The 22617-nt window shown below is 48.6% G+C and overlaps 1 protein-coding gene across 1 annotated transcript in view; it reads right to left on the bottom strand.

Moving 5' to 3' along the window:
* Positions 1-20874, bottom strand: part of FGD2 (FYVE, RhoGEF and PH domain containing 2) — a 28186-nt gene extending 7312 nt beyond the window's left edge. Inside the window, exons 1-12 of the mRNA XM_065885256.1 lie at positions 20650-20874; positions 17452-17683; positions 15819-15899; positions 14965-15113; positions 13645-13801; positions 13320-13458; positions 12755-12813; positions 12365-12511; positions 11555-11647; positions 6068-6147; positions 5952-5982; positions 5430-5522 (exon numbers count right to left, since the gene is read on the bottom strand). Of these exons, the coding sequence (XP_065741328.1) occupies positions 5430-5522; positions 5952-5982; positions 6068-6147; positions 11555-11647; positions 12365-12511; positions 12755-12813; positions 13320-13458; positions 13645-13801; positions 14965-15113; positions 15819-15899; positions 17452-17683; positions 20650-20717 (1329 nt within the window). The 5' untranslated portion in view covers positions 20718-20874. The remainder of the gene's footprint in view (positions 1-5429; positions 5523-5951; positions 5983-6067; positions 6148-11554; positions 11648-12364; positions 12512-12754; positions 12814-13319; positions 13459-13644; positions 13802-14964; positions 15114-15818; positions 15900-17451; positions 17684-20649) is intronic.
* Positions 20875-22617: the final 1743 nt, after the last annotated feature.

Genomic DNA, 22617 nt, shown 5'->3' with positions numbered 1-22617 from the left:
ATTTCTCAGCAGAAACTCTGCAAGCCAGAAGGGAGTGGCATGATATATTTAAAGTGATGAAAGGGAAGAACCTACAACCAAGATTACTCTACCTGGCAAGGATCTCATTCAGATTGAATGCAGAAATCAAAAGCTTTACGGACAAGCAAAAGCTCAGAGAAATCAGCACCACCAAACCAGTTCTACAACAAATGCTAAAGGAACTTCTCTAAGTGGGAAACACAAGAGAAGAAAAGGGCCTACAAAAACAAACCCAAAACAATTAAGAAAATGGTAATAGGAAAATACATATCAATAATCACCTTAAACGTGAATGGATTAAATGCTCCAACCAAAAGACACAGGTTTGCTGAATGGATACAAAAACAATACCCATATATATCTTGCCTACAAGAGACCCACTTCACCATTGTAAAGCAATTATACCCCAGTAAAGATGTCTAAAAAAAAAAAAAAAAAAGAGACCCACTTCAGACCTAGGGACACGTACAGACTGAAAGTGAGGGGATGGAAAAAGATACTCCATGCAAATGGAAATCAAAAGAAAACTGGAGTAGCAATAGTCATATCAGATAAAATAGACTTTAAAATAAAGAATGTTGGGCTTCCCTGGTGGCACAATGGTTGATGAGTGTCTGTCTGCCGATGCAGGGGACACGGGTTTGTGCCCTGGTGCGGGAAGATCCCACGTGCTGCGGAGCGGCTGGGCCCGTGAGCCATGGCTGCTGAGCCTGCGCGTCCGGAGCCTGTGCTCCGCAATGGGAAAGGCCACAGCAGTGAGAGGCCTGCGTACCGCAAAATAAATAAATAAATAAATAAAATAAAATAAAATAAAGAATGTGACAAGAGACAAGGAAGGATACTACATAATGATCAAGGGATCAATCCAAGAAGAAGCTAAAGCAATTATAAATATATATGCACCCAACATAGGAGCACCTCAATACATAAGGCAACTGCTAACAGCTATAAAAGAGGAAACCGACAGTAACACAATAATAGTGGGGGACTTTAACACCTCACTTACACCAGTGGACAGATCATCCAAACAGAAAATTAATAAGGAAACACAAGCTTTAAATGACACAATAGACCAGATAGATTTAATTGATATTTATAGGACATTCCATTCGAAGACAGCAGATTACACTTTCTTCTCAAGTACACAGTACACACGGAACATTCTCCAGGATAGATCACATCTTGGGTCACAAATCAAGCCTCGGTAAATTTAATAAAATTGAAATCATATCAAGCATCTTTTCTGTCCACAACACTATGAGATTAGAAAACAGTTACAGGGAAAAAAACGTAAAAAACACAAACACATGGAGGCTAAACAATACATTATTAAATAACCAAGAGATCACTGAAGAAATCAAAGAGAAAATAAAAAAATACCTAGAGACATATTACAATGAAAACATGACAATCCAAAACCTATGGGATGCAGCAAAAGCAGTTCTAAGAGGGAAGTTTATAGCAATACAAGCCTACCTCAAGAAACAAGAAACATCTCAAATAAACAATCTAACCTTACACCTAAAGGAACTAGAGAAAGAAGAACAAACAAAACCCAAAATTAGTAGAAGGAAAGAAATCATAATGATCAGAGCAGAAATAAATGAAATAGAAACAAAGAAAATAATAGCAAACATCAATAAAACTAAAAGCTGGTTCTTTGAGAAGATAAACAAAATTGATAAACCTTTAGCCAGACTCATCAAGAAAAAGAGGGAGAGGACTCAAATCAATAAAATTAGAAATGAAAAAGGGGAAGTTACAACGGACAGCGCAGAAATACAAAAGCATCACAAGAGACCACTACAGGCAACTCTATGCCAATAAAATGGACAACCTGGAAGAAATGGACAAATTCTTAGAAAGGTATAACCTTCCAAGACCAAACCAGGAAGAAATAGAAAATATGAACAGACCAATCACAAGTAATGAAATTGAAACTGTGATTAAAAGTCTTCCAACAAACAAAAGTCCAGGACTAGATGGCTTCACAGGTGAATTCTATCAAACATTTACAGAAGAGCTAACACTCATCCTTCTCAAACTCTTCGAAAATATTGCAGAGGAAGGAACACTCCCAAACTCATTCTATGAGGCCACCATCATGCTGATACCAAAACCAGACAAAGATACTACAAAAAAAGAAAATTACAGACCAATATCACTGATGAATATAGATGCAAAACTCCTCAACAAAATACTAGCAAACAGAATGCAACAACACATTAAAAGGATCATACACCATGATCAAGTGGGATTTATCCCAGGGATGCAAGGATTCTTCAATACATGCAAATCAGTCAATGTGACACACCACTGAAGAAGAAAAACCATATGATCATCTCAATAGATGCAGAAAAAGCTTTTGACAAAATTCAACACCCATTTATGATAAAAATTCTCCAGAAAGTGGGCACAGAGGGAAACTACCTCAACATAATCAAGGCCATATATGACAAACCCAGAGCAAACATCATTCTCAATGGTGAAAAACTGAAAGCATTTCCTCTGAGATCAGGAACAAGACAAGGATGTCTACTCTCACCACTATTATTCAACATAGTTTTGGAAGTCCTAGCCATGGCAATCAGAGAAGAAAAAGAAATAAAAGGAATACAAGGGCTTCCCTGGTGGCGCAGTGGTTGAGAGTCTGCCTGCTGATGCAGGCAACATGGGTTCGTGCCCCGGTCCGGGAAGATCCCACATGCCGCGGAGCGGCTGGGCCCATGAACCACGGCCGCTGAGCCTGCGTGTCCAGAGCCTGTGCTCCGCAATGGGAGAGGCCACAATAGTGAGAGGCCCGCGTACAAAAAAAAAAAGGAATACAAATTGGAAAAGAAGTAAATCTGTCACTGTTTGCAGATGACATGATACTATACATAGAGAATCCTAAAGATGCCACCAGAAAACTACTAGAGCTAATCAATGAATCTAGTAAAGTTGCAGGATACAAAGTTAATGCACAGAAATCTCTTGCATTCCTATATACTAACAATGAAAGATCAGAAAGAGAAATTAAGGAAACAATCCCATTCACCATTGCAACAAAAGTAATAAAATACCTAGGAATAAACCTACTTAAGGAGGTAAAAAACCTGTACTCAGAAAACTATAAGACACTGATGAAAGAAATCAAAGATGACACAAACAGATGGAGAGATATACCATGTTCTTGGATTGCAAGAATCAATATTGTGAAAGTGACTATAGTACCCAAAGCAATCTACAGATTCAATGTAATTCCTATCAAATTACCAGTGGCATTTTTTACAGAACTAGAACAAAAAACTCTTAAAATTTATATGGAGACATAGAAGACCCCGAATAGCCAAAGCAGTTTTGAGGGAAAAAAAGAGAGCTGGAGGAATCAGACTCCCTGACTTCAGACTATACTACAAAGCTACAGTAATCAAGACAATATGGTACTGACACAAAAACAGAAATACAGATCAATGGAACAGGATAGAAAGCCCAGAGATAAACCCACACACCTATGGTCAACTAATCTATGACAAAGGAGGCAAGGATATACAATGGAGAAAAGACAGTGTCTTCAATAAGTGGTGCTGGGAAAACTGGACAGCTACATGTAAAAGAATGAAACTAGAACACTCCCTAACACCATACACAAAAATAGACTCAAAATGGATTAGAGACCTAAATGTAAGACTGGACACTATAAAACTCTTAGAGGAAAACATAGGAAGAACACTGTTTGACACAAATCACAGCAAGATCTTCTTTGATCCACCTCCTAGAGTAAGGGAAATAAAGCCAAAAATAAACAAATGGGACCTAATGAAACTTAAAAGCTTTTGCAAAGCAAAGGAAACTACAAACAAGATGAAAAGACAACCCTCAGAATGCGAGAAACTATTTGCAAATGAATCAATGGACAAAGGATTAATCTCCAAAATATATAAACAGCTCATGCCTTTCAATATTAAAAAAACAAACAACCCAATCAAAAAATGGGCAGAAGACCTAAACAGACATTTCTCCAAAGAAGACATACAGATGGCCAAGAAGCACATGAAAAGCTGCTCAATATCACTAATTGTTAGAAAAATGCAAATCAAGACTACAATGAGGTATCACCTCACATCAGTTAGAATGGGTATCATCAGAAAATCTGCAAACAGCAAATGTTGGAGAGGGTGTGGAGAAAAGGGAACCCTCTTGCACTGTTGGTGGGAATGTAAATTGATACAGCCACTATGGAGAACAGTATGAAGGCTCCTTAGAAAACTAAAAATAGAACTATCTTAGACCCAGCAATCCCACTACTGGGCATATACCCAGAGAAAACCATAATTCAAAAAGACGCATGCACCCCAATGTTCACTGCAGCACTATTTACAATATAGCCAGGTCATGGAAGCAACCTAAATGCCCACTGACAGACAAATGGATAAAGAAGATGTGGTATGTATATACGATGGAATAGTGCTCAGCCATAAAAAGGAACGAAATTGGGTCATTTGTAGAGACATGGATGGATCTAGAGACTGTCATACAGAGTGAAGTAAATCACAAAGAGAAAAACAAGTATCGTATATTAATGCATATATGTGGAACCTAGAAAAATGGTACAGATGAACTGGTTTGCAGGGCAGAAATAGAGACACAGACGTAGAGAACAAACGTATGGACACCAAGGGGGGAAAGTGGCGGGGGTGGGGGAGTGGTGGTGGGATGAATTAGGAGATTGGGATTGACGTGTATACACTAATATGTATAAAATAGATTAATAAGAACCTGCTGTATAAAAAATGAATAAAATTAAATTTTAAAATTCCAAAAAAAAAAAAAAGATAAATGTTGGGAGACAGTTCTCCTAGGGTCTCTTGTGTTTCCTTTTTTCTGGACTGTCTTTTCAAGAATCTTCCTATAGCTATCAGCCTTGAAAATAGATGTTGTCTCTCTAGAGCATAGGGCAGACATACTCACTGCACATTATAAAAGATTCAGAGACTGATTTGCTTTTGTTTGCTGACATAGTCAATTCTGATTCTTTCAAACTGAGGACCAGTCCCTGCCCTTGGAGCATGAATTAATAGAGATAAATAAAGAACTCTTGAAAGATAGCAAAAAAAAAAAAAAAAAAAACCCAAACCTGCACACACACCACCCCCACAGCCCAAGTTATACATATAGATGTAAAATCCTTCCTAGCGGTAGTTGCACATAAAGCCTCCCAAAGGAATTTTTTGCTAATGGGGGAATCTTTGGCATTGAGTTTCTGAGTAGGGTGATGTTGGCGTGTGTAAGCTTCCCCCGATCCCTTCAAATCATTCATGGTGGGTGACACTCTCCAGCCCTCCAAGCTGGCCTAGGTAGAACAAAGAGAGGGAATCATTCCTGTGTAAGGCTGGCGGCTCCGGGAGGGATACAGAGCCTTCATTTACCTCCTGCTCCTGGGTGTCTCCCTCAGGGCTCTGGACCGCAGCTTTGAAGGTTTCATTCCGCTTCTCGATTTGGTCAATGGCCGCTTGGCAGGCCTGGGGCAAGGGGCAGAGCACAGGGAGGTGGTTGGGGGGCGGCAGGAAGGGCTTGCTCATCTGTGAATCCATCTACACATTCCACAAACATTGCTAAAAGCCTACTGGGTGCTAGGGGTTAGATTCCAAGTGTACATTGCCTGATTTAAGGGAGGAGAAAATATTAGTCCCAGATTACAGATGTGAAAACTGAGGCTCAGAGACATTAAGTGACTCGCCCCAGGCCACCCAGCTAGGCAGTGAGAGGCAGCAAGATTTGAACCCAGCTCTGACTCCAACTACTACAGAGCAACTTTGAGGAAGAACAGGGAGCAAGCAGGTGGGTGTGCACTCACACACACACACACACACACACACACAGCATCCCTCTCTCCCCCGCAGCCTGGGTGGGGAGGTCAGAATCCTAGGGGCCCTGGAGCATTCTGATACCTGCAACCAGGAGATCATTTCCTCCTGGGACCTGCTTGGAAAGTGAACACAGGCGTTGAGGAGAGCAGCCCCTCCCAGTTTTCCCATCTCACCCGGCCCTCAGCCTGCCTGCCTACCGGGCCTGCAGCTCCAGGGTGCGCTGCTTCCCGGACACCAGGAAGGAGTGGGGGAACTCGGCGTCAGTCAGCTCCCGCACCTGCTCGGAATGGGAGGGAGAGACTGCTCAGACTCGCCCACCCGCCCCCCAGGCACTGTGGCAGGGAGGTAGGTGAACTGTGCCCCAAGGACAATTCAAATTAGAGACAAGGATAGGGAGCTTGTTCAACTGCTCCCTAATCCCATCAAGCCAGGCAAATGTGCCTGCAATCTGGCCTCACCCTGTACAGCAAATGGGACTTAGGGCTCCTGGAACCTTAGCAGATAAGTTGGCCCAGTGTGAGGTAGGGGTGACGGCTCCTGACAAAGGAGTCACCCAAAATGGAAACTGGGTCACAAATTGGGTTTGGGGACACAGCTTTTTCAAGACCAGATGTACAGCCTAGAACAAGACCCTTTTACCCCATAGAGTGAATGAAGGAATTGATCATCCAATACACAGATCCAACAGACCCCCCCCCAACTTCCTGTCTTTTACCATCCTTGTCCTAGAATTCCACAGGTCCCGAGTCCGTTATGAAAGCCACCCGTCACAGAGCACTTACTATGCGACAGCCACTGAGCACCCCATACATGTTCTCATTTAATCAGCACAACTGCTGAACCCACTAATTAATTCTAATGCTTAATGGCCATCATGTGCCCCTGAAGGCAGTACCTGTCAACAGCTACAGTCCCCTGGCACAGCTGAATCTATGGTTACCTACCAGTTTACAAGAATTATGTGGGACCGAGGGACATGCTGAATGACACCACAGGGGTGCGGTCAGCAAAATCCAGACTGTGAGAAACTCTACCAGAGAAATGATCTGATTTCTTCAACTAATAAATGAGAGAAAAACTAGGAGAGGGAGGTATAATGGATAAAAGGGGATGTAAGAAGCATATTACAAATGATTCAAACAGATCAGCTGTTAGAAGACAATTATGAGACAGTCAAGGAAAACCAAGGGATCTTAATGTTATTAACTAATTATCATTAATTTGTTAGATGTAATAATGGTACTGTTGGCAACTTTTAGGGCAAAAAAAAGAGTTCTTATTTCTTAAAGAGACATACTGAAGTATTTATAGGTGAAATGATTATGTGTCTGAGATTTGCTCTTATATAATCCATTGGAAAAGGGGATTAAGAAGGGGATTGCTGAGTAAACCAGTTTTAGCCAGGTGATGAGTATATGGGGGTTCATTGTACCATTTTCTCAGCTTAAAAGTGTCCAGAATAAAAAGTTAAAGAAAATCTTCACAGCAGTCTGGACAGGTAGATATTATCACCCTCATTTGGGAGATGAGAAAATGAAGATCAGAGAGGGCAAGAGACCTGCTTGAGGTCACACAGCATCTAAAGAGCATAATGAAGATTCAAATTACGGTTTTTGGTCCCTAAGGGTAAAGCAGAAGCACATCTATTTCCACCCCACTCCCAGAGCCCAGTAAGCACAGACTTCTCCCAGGCAATGTGGAGACAGAGTCACAAAGGGAAGCTAAGATAACAGACCTAGAGCCCAAGGGCCTAGCATGGAGGAACTTTGTTGTCACTGAATCCACCTGACATGTGGGTCCCTCTGCGGGCTCCCTGCCACGAGGTGACCAGGCCTTGGCACACTTTCAGGCGGCCCACCACACCTCAGAGAGCATGACTCTGGGAACATCCTATCTCACGTTAGGCCTAGTCTACCTCTTGGGCCCACAGAACCAGTCCGTTCCCTCTAGAAGGGGCCTGATGTGATTTGCACTTGATACCCTTGACAATGGGGAGGCTCTAAGGGTTTATAAATGGAGAAGCTCATGTGGAGACAGGTGTTTGGGAAAGCCACTCCAGCAGCTATTTATAAGGGTTGAAGGGCTGGGGAAAATAGGACAAACCAGCAGCCCAGAGGCCAGTTAGGGAGGGATAGCCTGAATGGTCCATGCCTGCCTGGAGAGAGAAAAGGTTTCTACCTGGGGAACAGTATCTGGAATCTGGCAAGACTCCATGCCTGACTGGGTGAAGGAGAGAAAAGAAGGGAGAAATCTAAGGTCTGGAGTCCACGGCCAGGAAGAAACATGATGCTTTTGATAGAAAAAGGGGAAGTGGGAAGAGTCCCTGACCTGAGGGACCACCTCTGCAGAGGGGCAGGATGAAGGTTTCTAGAGGACAATTCCCCGAGCTCTGCAATACCTAGGCTCAACCACCAGACTTGGCCGGTTCAGGCTCCTGCCAGCCCACACAGTGCCTTTGTGCTAATTAGAGAAAGACACCTCTTCCTCAAAACACTTTACTGACATCTGTTGGCAAACTGGCGTAACATTCAGTCAAGTATCTGGTTTGTTGAACCAGACACTTGACTGCCATCTGCCGGACAGTGAGAACTGTAAATATGCAATCTATGCTGTTGTCTGGGGATGAGGTGTGCTCATCTTAGTTGAAGTGTGCTTGCACAGTGCACAACCTGCACAGTTGTCCATGGAGACGCTGAGTACATATGTACCCTTACCCCTTCCTTCTTCCCAGGCTGGCCCTGTACAGGATGGCACAACGATAGGACCAAGTCAGACCCTGGGGGGTGAATCAGCTGCTGAGAACTAGGTCTCCTTGACACTCAGGAAGGAGGAGGCCAGTGGGTCACGGCCAGTGGGAGCCATCATGGTGGTCAAAGGTCAGACCCGCCTCCAAACCTTAGACTCAGGAAATGATTCCTGCACAAATGCGGGTAGGTGGACAGCTCTGCTCCTGCCAGGCCCGTGCCATCCAGGAGTGGGCGCTGTGCGGCCTCCAGAGCACCAGACACGCCCTGTAGGGACTATGTTCACTGGGACTGGAGACGCCAGGAACCCAGCACACGCTGGGCCTGGGAGCCCTCGGCACATACCCTGAGCATCTGACACTGTCAGGCCCATTTCTATGTATTTTCTCTTTACGATAGTCTGTTGTGGTCTCCATATTTCTTGGCTTTTCTGTCAATCTCTGCCTCTCTTTTTCTATGCCTGGGTTTCTGCCAGTCCTAAGACAGGGCTGCCTGTCTCCATTTCTCTGTCTTTAACTTTCCATAACCTGCCGTTCTCAGTCTCACTCACCAAGGCTCCCAGACCTACAAGCTTGCACGCACCCTAGCCTCTGGGACATTCTGGCCACTTCAGTTAGGAAAGCTGGATGACACAGGGTGGGGGGGCTGCATTCCTAGAGGAACTCAGTCAGCTGAGATATGGGGGACAGGCTGTGAAGCCCCAGAAGGTGCCCAAGTCCCTCCATCAGCCCTCATCACCCGCAGGCTACACCCCACCCCCAAGCCCTTGATTCAGCCCCAAACGCCAGGCAAGCCCAGTCAGCAGCAGGGGCAAGGCCCTCCTGCTGGGGGCTCTCAGAGGCTCAGGGGTTCTCCAGAGGCGGAAGTATCCTGGTTCGAGTTCTGCCTGCAGCTCTCTCCTGTGGCAGATCCTGGGAGATGGGTGGGGGGAGGGGGAGTCAATAGGGATAGGGAAGGGGGAGATGGAAGGGTACCAAGACAGGCCAGATCTGACCTCTGCTTCTTCCAGCCCCAGCCACCAGGACTCAGGAGCGATCAGAGGGGCTGTCAAGAAGTTTCCCCTCCCATTTCCTCCACTATGCCTTCAATTCCACCCTATGCTTTATCTTTCCAGGTTGAAGCCTTAGTAGGAGATTGTATAGTATGCTGGTTAGGTACAGAGGCTCTGGACTCTGTTATACCTGAGTTTGATCATGCAAACCAGGATTTGCTGTGTGACCCCCAAGCAAGTTACTTAATCTTTCTGGGCCTTGGGTTTTTTTTATTTTTAAAAAAGACTTTTTTTTTAAAGATCAGTTTTAGGTTCACAGCATAATTAAGAGGAAGGTACAGAGATTTCCCATATACTCCCTGAGCCCACATATGCACAGCCTCCTCCATTAATACCATTCCCCCACCAGAATGGTACATTTATTAGAATCAATGAATCTACACTGACACATCATTATTACCCAAGGTTCATAGTTTACATCAGGGTTCACTCTTGGTGTTGTAAATTCTGTGGGTTTGGATAAATGTGTAATGACTGTTATCTACCATTATAGTACCATATAAAATAGTTTTACTGCCCTTAAAATCCTCCACGTTCATCCCTCTCTTCCCCCAACTACTGATCCTCTTGCTGTCTCCATAGTTTTGCCTTTTCCAGAATGTCATATCATTGGAATCACATAGTATTATACATAGTATGTATGTATATATGTAGCCTTTTCAGATAGGCGTCTTTCACTTAGTGATATGCATTTAAATTTCCTCCATGTTTCTTCACGGCTTAATAGCTCATCTCTTTTTATCACTGAATAATATTCCATTGTCTGGACGTACCACTTTATTTCCTTTTAAAAGTGGGATTAACTACAGATATACTTACACACAGGCATACTGTACACAGTTATTCACTGCAGTCTCATTTGCAGACACTGACAACTGAGAACAATCTAAATGTCTGTCAGTAGAGGATTGGCTGAACAAATTACGGTACATCCACATGCTGGGATGCTATGCAGCTATGCGAAAGCATGAGGAAGCTCCTAGTGAACTGACTTCCAAGCACCTCTAGAATTAGTAGTTACTTAAAAAAGTCAAGTGCAGAATAGTGTATGTGAAAAATACTCTCACTGTTTATGTGAAACAAAAGTAAGGAAGCCATAATGAATATATTATTAGTTTGTGTATGCAAAGACTACCTCTGGAAGGCCTCACAAGAAGCAAAGGCTGCCTCCAGGAAGGGGAACTAGGGGATGGGGTGTATATATATGCAATATATATTGCATATATTTTTGATATAGTTTGATTTGGGAATGTGTATTATCTATATTTTTAGGGAATAAAGTTATTATTTTTAAAAGATTTTTAAAAACCAAAAAAATGCAGGGGATAATAACAGCCCCTACATCACAGGGCTGTTAAGTGGATCCAGTGGGATGATTTAGGGCCCAACCCAACCCACAGTGACCGCCCAGTCGATGGGCACTACTATGGACTGCTGTGCTGTCTCCGCTCATTTGTGGCCATCTCTGGATGGGGACACACCCAAGTCAGCAGCTGAGCTGAAAGTGGAGACCCTTCCTACTCAAAGTATGGCCTGGGGAGCTGCAGTACTGGCATCACCCAGGAGCTGGTTAGAAATGCAGAATCTCCAGCCCCTCTCCAGACCTCCTGAATCAGAACCCACATTTTAACAAGACTCCCAGGGGATTCATGCATGTATTAAAGTTTTCAAAATACTGGGGTAGATGGTAGGGAAAGCAGAGCAAAGCTGGGAGCTGGGAAGGGCCCTGGACAGGAAGGCTGGGAGGCCAGGTGGGAGAGATCTAACTCCAAAGCTTTTCCACCTTCATGTTGCCCCGGACCTGAGACCCAGGTTGGCCCCTCCTGCTACTTCGCATACTCGGTCCCACCCTTGGGGTAAAGCCCGAAGGTGGCTGGGGTGCCTCTTACCTTCATGCTGGCCACGTCGATACGGGTCCTGACCTGGAATTGGGCGCCCACCTGGATGACCCTGGGCACACAGTAGAGCAGCATGTTGTTGAACTGCAAGAGACACAAGCATGAGTGTGTGCACAGTGGCAAGGGCAGGAAGGACAATCAGGCAGGCTTCCCTGGGCGTGGGCTGAGCCCCACTGGGTCTCCCTCCCTTCTCGCCACCCACTGGGCCAGCTCACAGGACCTCACAGGTGTGATGAGGAAGTGGTTGTCTAGCCCCAACCCAACAGGTAGGTCACTGAAGGACTGCCCTACCTGTGGGCATCAAGGGACCACATCAGACATCAGAAACCTATGAGGCCTTTCTCACAGGGGCCAAGGGTGGCAGGGGCTTATGAGAGATTGTAGCTCCCTCCCCAAAACCTTCAGGTGGGACCAGTTTCCAGGAGACACCCTGGCTTCTTCAGTGCAAACCAGGGCAGTTCTTCCTAGCAGCCAACCTAATTCCCTCCTGCTGTACACTCTCTAGAGCATAGATTGATACCACAGGCTTTGGAGCCAAACAGACTGGGTTCAAATTCTGACTCTGTTGCTTCCCAGGGCAAGTCTGGGAACCCCCTCAGTTAGAAATTCCTGAGGCCTGGAGGTAGCACGTGACTTGTCCCGAGTCACCTGGGTGCCAAAGTAGAAAAGGATAGAGAAGCAGGCTCGTCCCTGTTCGTCCTGCAGTGCCAGCTGGGTAGATGCCAGGCAGGCAGAACCTGGGGCAGAGGGCCCGTGGACTTCCCTCCCCAGTGTGGGGCAGGCCCCCCAGCATCCCCCTACCAAGAAAAGGTAGCGCTCCATGGGGCCGACGCGGCGGAAGGAGATCTTGAGGACAGGGCCCTCGCGCAACAGGGTGTTGGAGGGGTCTACTAGGTCGTCCTCCAGGCCCAGGCGCTGGTACACTTCCCACAGTTCCTGCAGCCGCTCCTGGGGACAGGAGGTGTACCTTCAGCCGAGGCCAGGCAGGGCCTGCCTGCTTCTGGAAGGTTTGCCTTGTGTGGACAGGGACAGGGTGTGAGGGGGAGGTGGGCCAGGTGTCGTGAGGAAGGATCAGGGGATGAGGAGATACAGAGACCTGGGTGGGTTGGGGGAGGCTGAGAGCTGCAGGGAGGAGGTGACAGGGCCCCTGGGGATGCCTGCTGCTTCTATTCCGAGGGCTGGGATGCTCACCATCTCAGTGATGGCTGCGTTGGAGTGCTGAGCAGCTGAGAAGATCATGTCAAGGGCTTCTGAAATGGGGGCAGGGCCAGAGTTACCCCCTGAAAATACGGGGCTTGTGGCTGAGGCAGGAGGTCCTTGAGGCTTAATCAAGTGGCCTCAGGGCCTGCCAGGAGCACCCCCAGGAGCAGCCTTCCCCTGTAGCCTGGCACATGAGGTATTTGGATGATGGGGGCCATTTCCCACCCAGAGTGGAGAGACTAGAAGCCACCAAAAGACAGGGCTTAGGCCGTTGGCTTCTGTGACTTTCAATGCCCCCCAGATCCAGAGGGTGAAGGCATGGTTTCAAAGCCCAGCTCTGTTCCTTTTTGGCTGTGTGATCTTGAGCAAGTCACTTAACCTCTCTGGGCCTTAATGTCTATAAAAAAGTGGCTGATGCTATAGACAATGTCTATGAAGTATCAGCGGTCAATGTTGATGGCTGATGGTCATCATAACCATTTTAGAAGGTGCTCCATAAATTATGGAAGTGGCTCGAACCTCCCCAACCCCCTGGATTCCCTGGGGGTGTCCTCACTCTGGGCATCAGCCAGGTCTGGGGCCTGGGCTGGCAGCTTCTGGACATACTCCTTGAGCAGCAGCTCGTAGCGTGGGATTCTCTGCACAGGTTCCAGCATGTGGTGCTGCAGGGTCAGGCTGCCCGAGGCCTCGCTGCTCTTGGGGAGGGAGGGAGGAGGGAGAGCGTGGGGGTGAGGGGGGAAGGGGTAGGTCAGGCTGCCCCTGAGGGTCGGGGGAGTGCGCAGCAACTGAGCCAGGGAGGTGCCCCAAATCACTGGGGAACCTGAGCCACTGCACACTGGGGTGGCAGTGCAGGCTCTGCCCCGCCCCCACCCCAACCTCACCTGAATGCGGGTGATAACCTCCTGGAAGGGTGGAGACTTGTCACTCCAGGTGGCCAGCAGCTCAGCAGCTCGCTCAAAGTTCTTGACATACTCACTGTACATCTTCAGGAAGGGGGCCAGCTTCTGGATCACGTCGCCAATGCGGGGGGTGGTCGTCCTGCAGGAGGGGCACCAGGTACTGCAGCACTTCTGGGTGCAGGTATAGGGGGGCGTGTCATCCTCACACATGTGTGTAGTTCACTCCCCCTTAGACTGTGAGCCCCCTGAGGGCAGGTGCTGCTCTCTCCCACGGACTGGATTCCCCCAAAAGCCCAGTACAGTGTCAGGCCCACAACAGGCATTCAATAACCACCTGATGCTTGTTCATGTAACAACAACAAGGGCCACATGCCAAGCACTGCCCAAGATTCCATGCATGTCTCATCTCATTTAATTCTCACAACCCTGCATGGGGGAGGAGGGACAGTCAATGGCCCATCTTAGAGAGGAGGAAATCCAGGCTCAGAGAGGTAAGAAAAGGTCATTCGACCCAGGAACTGTTACAGCAGAGCGGTAAGGACTGACCATCTGGAGCTGGCCCGCTTGAGGCTGATTTCCAACCGCACCACTTACTCTAGCTGTGTGTTCTTGGGCCAGTCACCTAGCCTCTCTATACCTTAATTTTCCCATCTGAAAAAACTGGGCATGATGGTAGGCAACCTCACAGGATTGTTTTTTTCAAAAAAATTTATTGCAAAAAATTTTAAGCAATCATAAAATAAAAAGAATATAATAACGAACCCCTATATATCCGTCCCTGCACTTAACAATGACTAAGATTCTTTTTTAACAAAGAATTTTAAAGGACATCCCAGACATCATGGCATTTCTTTGGCAAGATACTAATTTCAGCACTAAATACTTTAGTAGTCATCTCTGAAAACAGAGAGGGGTTCCTGCATAACCACGATGCCATCCTCACACAGCAGGCTGATGTGAAGATTAAGCGAGTTAATAGGTGTAAAGCCCAAGGCAGGGCAAGTAGGAAACCCTCAGTTAGTGCTGGTTATTTCCACTGCCTCCTAAGTCACTCAGCCTAGTGAGGACCTGATCCATCCCCTTCTCCAGGACACACACACACACACACACACACACACACACACACACACACGCCTCATCCAAGCCCCTCACTGTGCAGACAGAGCAAGCCCAGAGGAGGAGAGTCATGGTCACACAGCAAGGGCAGGGGCATAATAGGCCAGACCCAGTTCCCTGGGGGCTGCAACCGGACCTGACCAGGGCTGTGGTCAGGGGGCCTCAGGGGCTCCTGCTGGACCTCACCAGTCGTCCAGCCGCTGCTGCAGCTCTGGGAGGAAGAACTGTGCATGGAACTGGTAGATGGAGGCGGTGTTGGAGAAGATGAGCCTGACCACATCCTCGGGGAAGGCCTTGCTGCTGCGGGCCTCCTTCAGCAGTTCCTGGAAGAACACCTACAGCCGCAGCTGGGTCACTGGGCCTGTGGCAGAGAAGGACCTCCACCCCCAACACAGCCCAGGGGGAGACAAGCACAGTCCCAGGGGCTTTGGGGTCCCTCCCCAGCTTGCTGAATGCTTCCACCTCCTTAATCTCCCGTCAATCTCACAAAAACCCTGGGAAGAGAGAGAAGCAGGGAAGATTGTATTCCGGCCACTTTACAGATGCGCAAACCAAGGCCTAGAGACACAGGGACTTGGCCAAAGGCTGGCAGCTGATGAATGTCAGAAATGGGCCTATCTCGTGTCTGTCAAGTCTTGGACTTTGCCAGGCTCAAGATTCCACTGCTGACGTTCAGTGATTTAACCCTCTCGCCTTAGGGCTCCTTAAGAAAGTGTGAAGGGCTAACAATGGTGAGGATGTTGGGAGTTGGAATGACAGATGAGGATGCTGTGTGGGGCCTGGAAGGACTGGCTGGTGTGTTCTCCACTCCTGTGAGACCAGCCCAGGCACTAACGGTGGAACCAGGAGTGGCGCTAATGAGCTAAATCCCGATTTCTGCCTGAACTCCAGCCAATGAAGTTAAAAAGACTAAGGCTTCCTAGAATCAAACCCCGAGGTCCTAACTCTCAGCTCTTATGAGGTGGGTCAGAAGGGAGAGCAGGGATGAGGTGAGGACACCCAGGTGCTGGGGCTCAGGAGCGGGCGTCCTGGCCACTGGCCTGGTCTAGCAGGTGGAGGCGTGCCACATAGGCCTGCTCTGTCTCCAGCAGCTCCTGGACGATCCTCTTCTCCTCAGGCTCCTGCAGGGGAGTTGGGAGGAGAAGGAGGAGAGCTTTGGTCTCCTCTGATGGGAGCAGTATCCAAAGATGCCCCAGTGAAACATACCTCCCAGGATTCATGCCCTCCTGCAACTCATCTGGGCTGGCGCTGGGATCGATTTAACTGAGAGGATGGGGCAGAGGGAGGCTGCGCCAGTTCTGGGCCTAAGCCTTAAGAGGCCTGGAAGCTTCCACTTGTGCTCTGTTGGGAGCCACGAACTACCACATCTGCAGGTCTAGCTGCCCTGATGGAGAGGCCACATGGAGAGGAGAGGCCCTGGGACTACAGTGAGAGGGAGCCAGGGGTCCAACCGTGCCAGCATCCCAGCTCAGGACAGCTTTCCAGCTGTCCCTGCCCAGGCACCAGGCTTGGGAGATGAGCTATCTTGGGCATTCCCACCCCAGCCAACATCTGACTGGAGCCACTTGAGAGACCCTGTTATGGACTGAATTGTGTCCCCAGATTAATACGTTGAAGCCCTAACCTCCAATGTGACAATATTTTGGAAATAGGGCCTTTAGTAATTAAGTTAATTGAGATAGAAGGGTAGAGCCTAATCCACTAAGACTGGTGTCCTTATAAGAAGAGGGAGGGACACCAAGAGAGCATGTGAACAGAGGAAAGGTCGTGTGAGGACATAGTGAGAAGATGGCCATCTACAAGCCAGGAAGGGAGCCTCACCAGAAACCAACCCTGCCAGCACCTTGATCTTGGATGTCCAGTCTGCAGAGCTGTACGAAAATGCACTTCTGCTGTTTAAGTCACCTAGTCTGTGGTATTTTGCTATGGCATCCTGAGCTGACTAAGACAAACTCCAAGTGAGACCAACAGAAAAACCATCCAATAGCATTCCAATCAACCCACAAAACTGTCAGAAATAATAAACTATTTGGTCTCTACATTTTGGCGTAGTTTGTTACGCAGCAACTGATAACCAGTATACATAGTATGTACTACTATGGTCACCATCCCCATTTTATAAATGAGGAAACAAGCACAAAGGGGTTAAAGAGATTTGCCCAAGGTCACATAGTAAGCAGAAGAGCTGGGGCGTGTACCCTGGTAGCCTGGCTCCAGGGTGCACAGCCTCGTGCAGCCGAGCTCTTAATTCCACAGACAAGAAAACTGAAACCCAGAGAAGGGAGGTGACCTGCCTAGGATGAGTCTAAGGGCAGGAATTAGCGCTGACCTCTATTTCTAGTTGGCACTGTTGCCTCCTTCAGTGGGGAAAGGTACTAGGTTCCAAGTTGTGTGGCCTTGGACAAGTTCCTTAAGCTGTCTGAGTTTCAATTTCCATGCCTAAAAGACTCCTATAGTGAGGGGTATGAGAAATAATGCCAGCAGCAGGGCGCATAGTAGACACTTAATCAAAGGCCGTTAAGGGTGGGGTGGGTGTGAATCTAGCTTTCAGCTGATCTCTGGTCACACAAGACCCCACCTGGGGAAGTGCTGGCTCTGGCTGGGAGAGAATGTGTAGGAAGGAGGTCAGTGGAGGGGCCCCCACCCAGCTCCCCACTTCTACCCCTCAGGCACCTGTGTCCCTGGGCCGGGGCAGGTCCTAGCCTGGCAAGATTTCCTCCAGTCCCTGCTGGACAGCTTGTTCTTCAGGGAGCTCAGATACCTCCTGCTGACCGTCCTGGGCCCGGAGTCCACGGCCTCCTCCACGGTGGGCTTATCCCATGGCCCTGTGGGTGAAGGAGGCCTGCACCCAGGGTGGTGATGCCCAGCCTCCAGGCCGTGGACTCTGGGTGCTGCTCCCGGGGTCCTGAGGAGAAGACAGCAGACCTGAGGGTTTCCAGCCTGTAGAGTAGGGAGAAGAATAGCACCTCTCTGGTGGGGATTTGGGGGCAATTAATGCAAATCACAGATGTTCACTGGCCTCTGAGTACCTGGTGCACAGGAAGAACTCACTGAGACTTCTACTGCCCTCCCCAACACCTCTCTTGGAGGGAACTCCAGTCTTCAAAATGAGTCAGTGTAGACTGTGTCTTGTTTTCTGGGGAACAACACACTTCCTTGTTTAAAATGCAGCTAGGAACCCTTCTTTTTGCACATAGAGGGTTTTAAGTGCCCTCCCAGATCACCTCGCCTGTGGACCTCACCCCTGGTTTTAAGTCTCTGTAAGCAGGAAATCCCCTAAAATCCCAGTAACTGATATATCGAGGGAAGGTGGGAGCCATGGAACACTCTAAAGGGAGGGCAGAGCTGATAAAGCTGGGGCTTTTCAGTGTGAGCTACGCCCTCCACACCTCTAGTGGTGGGAAAAGCCAGCCTGGGATCAGTTTCCCTCTTCCTCCAGGGATGAGCTTTTGTAGTGTGGCTTTGTTATCCTACCTATTGGATTTGTAGGCCAGTTAAGTTCTTTAGATAACAGAGGCCACCATCAAGGAATATATCCAACGACTTGGGCTGGGACCCATTCCCTTTGGTGTGGAAAGGCTTGTGGTGACAGCACAGGGTGTCTTATAAGAAAGGCAGGCTGGGGAATGGAGGATCAGACAGGTACAAAATCTTCAAAACTCTGTGAGAAAGTTTCTCATTACCCCTATTCTGCAGCTAGGAAAAGAGAGGATCTTGCAGCAAGAGAGGGGCAGAGGTGGGATTCAGATCAAGCAGGCTGGCTCCCGAGCCTGAGCCTTAAACTGCCCCTCCACATGTGAGTCAAGGAGAAACGGGTGCAGAGAGTCAACGTGACCTGCCCCACGTCACACCCTGGTTGGTGGCAGAGAGAGGATTGGGACCCAGTCCCCCATGGCTCCTCTCTGACACTCCAGTGCACCACGGCTCCTCAGCGCACCGGTCTGGTCTGCAGCTCACGGAATTAGCTGAGTCTCAGGCTTTCTGATCTACATTTGGTTTCAGCTTCTGCATTTCTCCCCAAGTGCCCAGGCCAGCTTCTGTTTCCTCTTCACCCCTCAGTTTCAGATCAGTTAAGGCACTGAAAGGAAGTGCCTCACAAGAAAGCTCAGGCCAAGGCAGCTGGCATGGGTCCCCTCACACAGTAAGAGGTGACTCTCATCCTCCCGACAAGACCTCCTCTGACCCCATCTGGTCTGAGGGCTGCCTCCTCCTGCTAGAAGTGCTGCCTAGGGTCTCCACTGGGCACACCTGGCGTGTTGAGTGGGGTGGTGGTCCAGGAAGGTGCTGCCTAGAGCTGTCCTCGGTGCTGAACAGAACGTGCCCGGCAAAGCCCTCTGGGAGAGGCAGGGTCAGGTCACCCGCTCAGGAAGCTGAACTGCCCTTCTAGGTCCACGTCTATGCTGCCTCCACCATGAAGCCCACAGGAGGCTTTGCCTGCTCTGAGTACACTCAGCAGAGCGTCAAGGCCCCTCCCAGGATATCTATTGTCCATGACCTGGCATCATGGTCATTCCATGAGCTTGGCACCAAAGACAGAAGTCCTCCGGGCAGGCATCATTCTTTAGGCTCCTGCATCTGATACAGTTCCTGTGTGATGCTGTGCTGTGCCACCCACACCCCCTCAGCACTGAGGCACTCTTCCCCTGGCTTCTGGTGGTATGGTGGCTGACAGGTTATTGACTGGGTCCCTCCCTGGGAATTGCCCTCTCCAGAAGAGAGCTACCTCATCTAAGGTCAAGTCCACATCCAATGACTAGTCCATGTGGGGGTACAAAGACCTAGCCCTTTGCCTCATCTGGAACAGCCTGAAAGGCCTCCACCTCCAGAGCTCTCTGGGACGGGCTGCAGCCTCTGTGCCAAGTGCTCGTTAGTTCAACCTCTCCTTGTGCCCAAAGCTGCCTCCCTCACCCACACAGGTATTGTTCCCAAAAGCCTCCCCAGCAAATTTCCTGAAGCAAATCTCTACCCCGGAGTCTATTTCCAGAGAACCCTACTTACAACAGTCACAATCCCTAACACAGTCCTGGGCTTAAGAAATGCCTGCAGAATGGATTAATGTCACATACAGACACACAATGACCTCTACACATCCGGTTCAGGCTTTTCCCTTCAGATGGAAGCCCCTGCATTGCTCCTTGCCCATGAACTTAAAGCACTTAAAGCCTCCCCACCTCTCTGTGCCTCCCCTTTCTCATCTGTAAGATGGGTATAGAGATGGAACCTACCCCTAATAGGCTGTTAGATGATTAAATGAAATAAGTAGCAAACACACTTAGAACAGTGCCCTATAGGTAGGCTGACCACACATCCCAGTTTGCCTGTGACAGTCTCAACCTTTCCTATTGTCCCCTCCCTCCCACCAAAAAAATTTAATGGCATTCACTTTCAGTTTCCATTGTGTCCTGGTCTGAATGATAAATTGTATGGTTATCCTACTCATAGGGAGTAAGCACTTGATAAGTATTAGCTATTATTTCTGCTGGAGAGACAACGGGTGGAGTTCTGCAGCCCAAACACGGCATCTGGTCCACCCACGCTCACTCATAATTACACACACGTCTGGACTCTCCCCAACACATCAACACACATGCTCTCACCCCTGCGCAGGCCTGGTGCCCCAACAACACTCTCCCATGCTCCAAGGAACCCATGGCCGAGGGACGTGGGCACTGCCCAGACAGGAGGAGGTGTGCAGGACAGGGCCCAGAGAGAGAACTGCTCACTGTGAGGGTCCAAGGTGGCCCCAGCCCCGCTCCTTAGCCTGGAGACTGGGAGGGTCTGGGCTGCCCAAGGGCCCAGGGGTGGGCAGAGGAGCTCGAGGGAGACTGCCAGTTGGCCAAGGTGACCCTTCCCACCTCCACTACCCCGTACCTGCTATTCTCAAATGCAGTCACCAGATTGGACACAGATGACAGCTTCTCCTTACTCGCCCCCTCCATCCTGCTGGCCTCCAAGGTGGTCCTCAGCTACCCCTGAAGCAGGGAGAGAGGTCTCCAACCAGCACACTCAGCTACCCCCACCTGGGGTCACAGGTGTGCTAAGGCATCCTGGAGTCCCGTTTTTCCTGAGGCCTCAGCAGGCCTGCTCCCTGCTTCAGGGTGAGGAAAGAGGAAGTGGTCCCAGAGCCACAGCCTTGAAGGGGAAAGGCGGGTGCTCCCTACAGAGGGAGGAGCCTGCTTGGGCCCCACCCCACCCCCATGGGGCCTGACCTTTCACTCCTGTAGACCCCCTGTTCCAGAAGCCACCCCAAGAGGGCAACGGGGGCCTAGAGGGAGTTTCTGGAACTGGGCTCTTGGCCTGAGACACTCACCACTCTGGCCAACCACACCTTCTCACAAGGTCCAGTGGATTTTATTTGGTCCTTTCTCTACAACTTCTTTTCTGCATCTGACCCTGCTCACCACTGTAAGAAAACAGCTTTTTAAATTAAAAATAAATCACAAACCTATTAGGGGCTGGCAGAGAAGAGAATATGGTGTTCCCACCTCCCCACTGGGGTTCTCTCATTTTAATAACTGATGTCTCCACCTTCTTGCCCCAAGGGAAGGCAACTTCCTCCCTGAAACTCTGATGATAATAATAACTAACACAAACTCTTTTCAGGGGTTTAGAAATATTTTCTCATTTAATACCACAGCAACCTTATGGGGTGGGCCCTATTACGATCCCCATTTTACAGAAGAAAAAACTGAGGATCAGAGGGTTTAAGTAACTTGCCCAAAGTCACCTAGTAAGAACGCAAAAAGAAGTCAGATTTCTAAAGCAAAGGTCAGTTTCCTACAATTCCAGCAAAGATTTGGTTGGGAGCCTGGATGATCACATTCTTGATGCTCCATCCTCAGGCTTCCCTTTTCCTAGCACACTGGGTGGTCTCTGCCTGATGCCTCCTTTTACCACTTGGTCTCCCAGCACTTCCAGAACAATGATAACTGCTTCTGTTCCCCTTATTCAAGCTTCACAGGCCCTTCAGGGCTCTCCCACTGGGTTCTGGTCTTGCTTGCCCTGAGCCAGGGCCCTGCATTGAGACTGGTCTTTGTCCTGGAGGGTAGGGACTGAGCCTCAGTCATCTCAGTACCCGAAGCGCCTGGCACAGCTTCACGCTCCAGTGCCTGTGAAATACTGGGGCCTCACACACCCAAAAGCCTCACTCCCTCAGAGCTCTGCCTGAGCAATTTCTTCTAGCAGATGCCTGGCTTCTCCCCCCAACCCTAAATCACAATAATCCTCCTCACTTTTTGTTTATACTTTTTGTTATGGAGAATTTAGAACATATGCAAAAGTAGAATAATACGATGCACCCCCATGAACTCATAACCCAGACCCAACAAACAACCATCAATCAACCCATGGTCAGCCCGGCTCCATCTATAGGCACATTCACTTCCCCTTCCCAGACCATTCTGAAGCAAATCAGATGATTTCACCCACAAATATTTTGGTGCATATCTAAAAAATAAGGAGGCTTCCCTCGTGGCACAGTGGTTAAGAATCCGCCTGCCAATGCAGGGGACATGGGTTCAAGTCCTGGTCCAGGAAGATCCCACATGCCGCGGAGCAACTAAGTCCGTGCGCCACAACTACTGAGCCTGTGCTCTAGAGCCCACTAGCCACAACTTCTGAAGCCCGCGTGCCTAGAGCCCGTGCTCTGCAACAGGAGAAGCCACCGCAATGACAAGCCCGCACACCACAACGAAGAGTAGCTCCCGCTTACCGCGACTAAAGAAAGCCCGCGCACAGCAACAAAGACCCAGCACAGCCAAAAATAAAATTAATTAATTAAAAAAAATTTTAAATGCACATGCACTTTGATCCAGCATTCGCATTTCTTCCTGTTGCCTA

Source organism: Phocoena phocoena, chromosome 10 (assembly GCF_963924675.1).
Source record: "Phocoena phocoena chromosome 10, mPhoPho1.1, whole genome shotgun sequence".
NCBI lineage: Eukaryota > Metazoa > Chordata > Mammalia > Artiodactyla > Phocoenidae > Phocoena > Phocoena phocoena.
The sequence above is the reverse complement of the archived record's forward strand: the minus strand, read 5'-3'. Positions and strand labels throughout refer to the sequence as shown.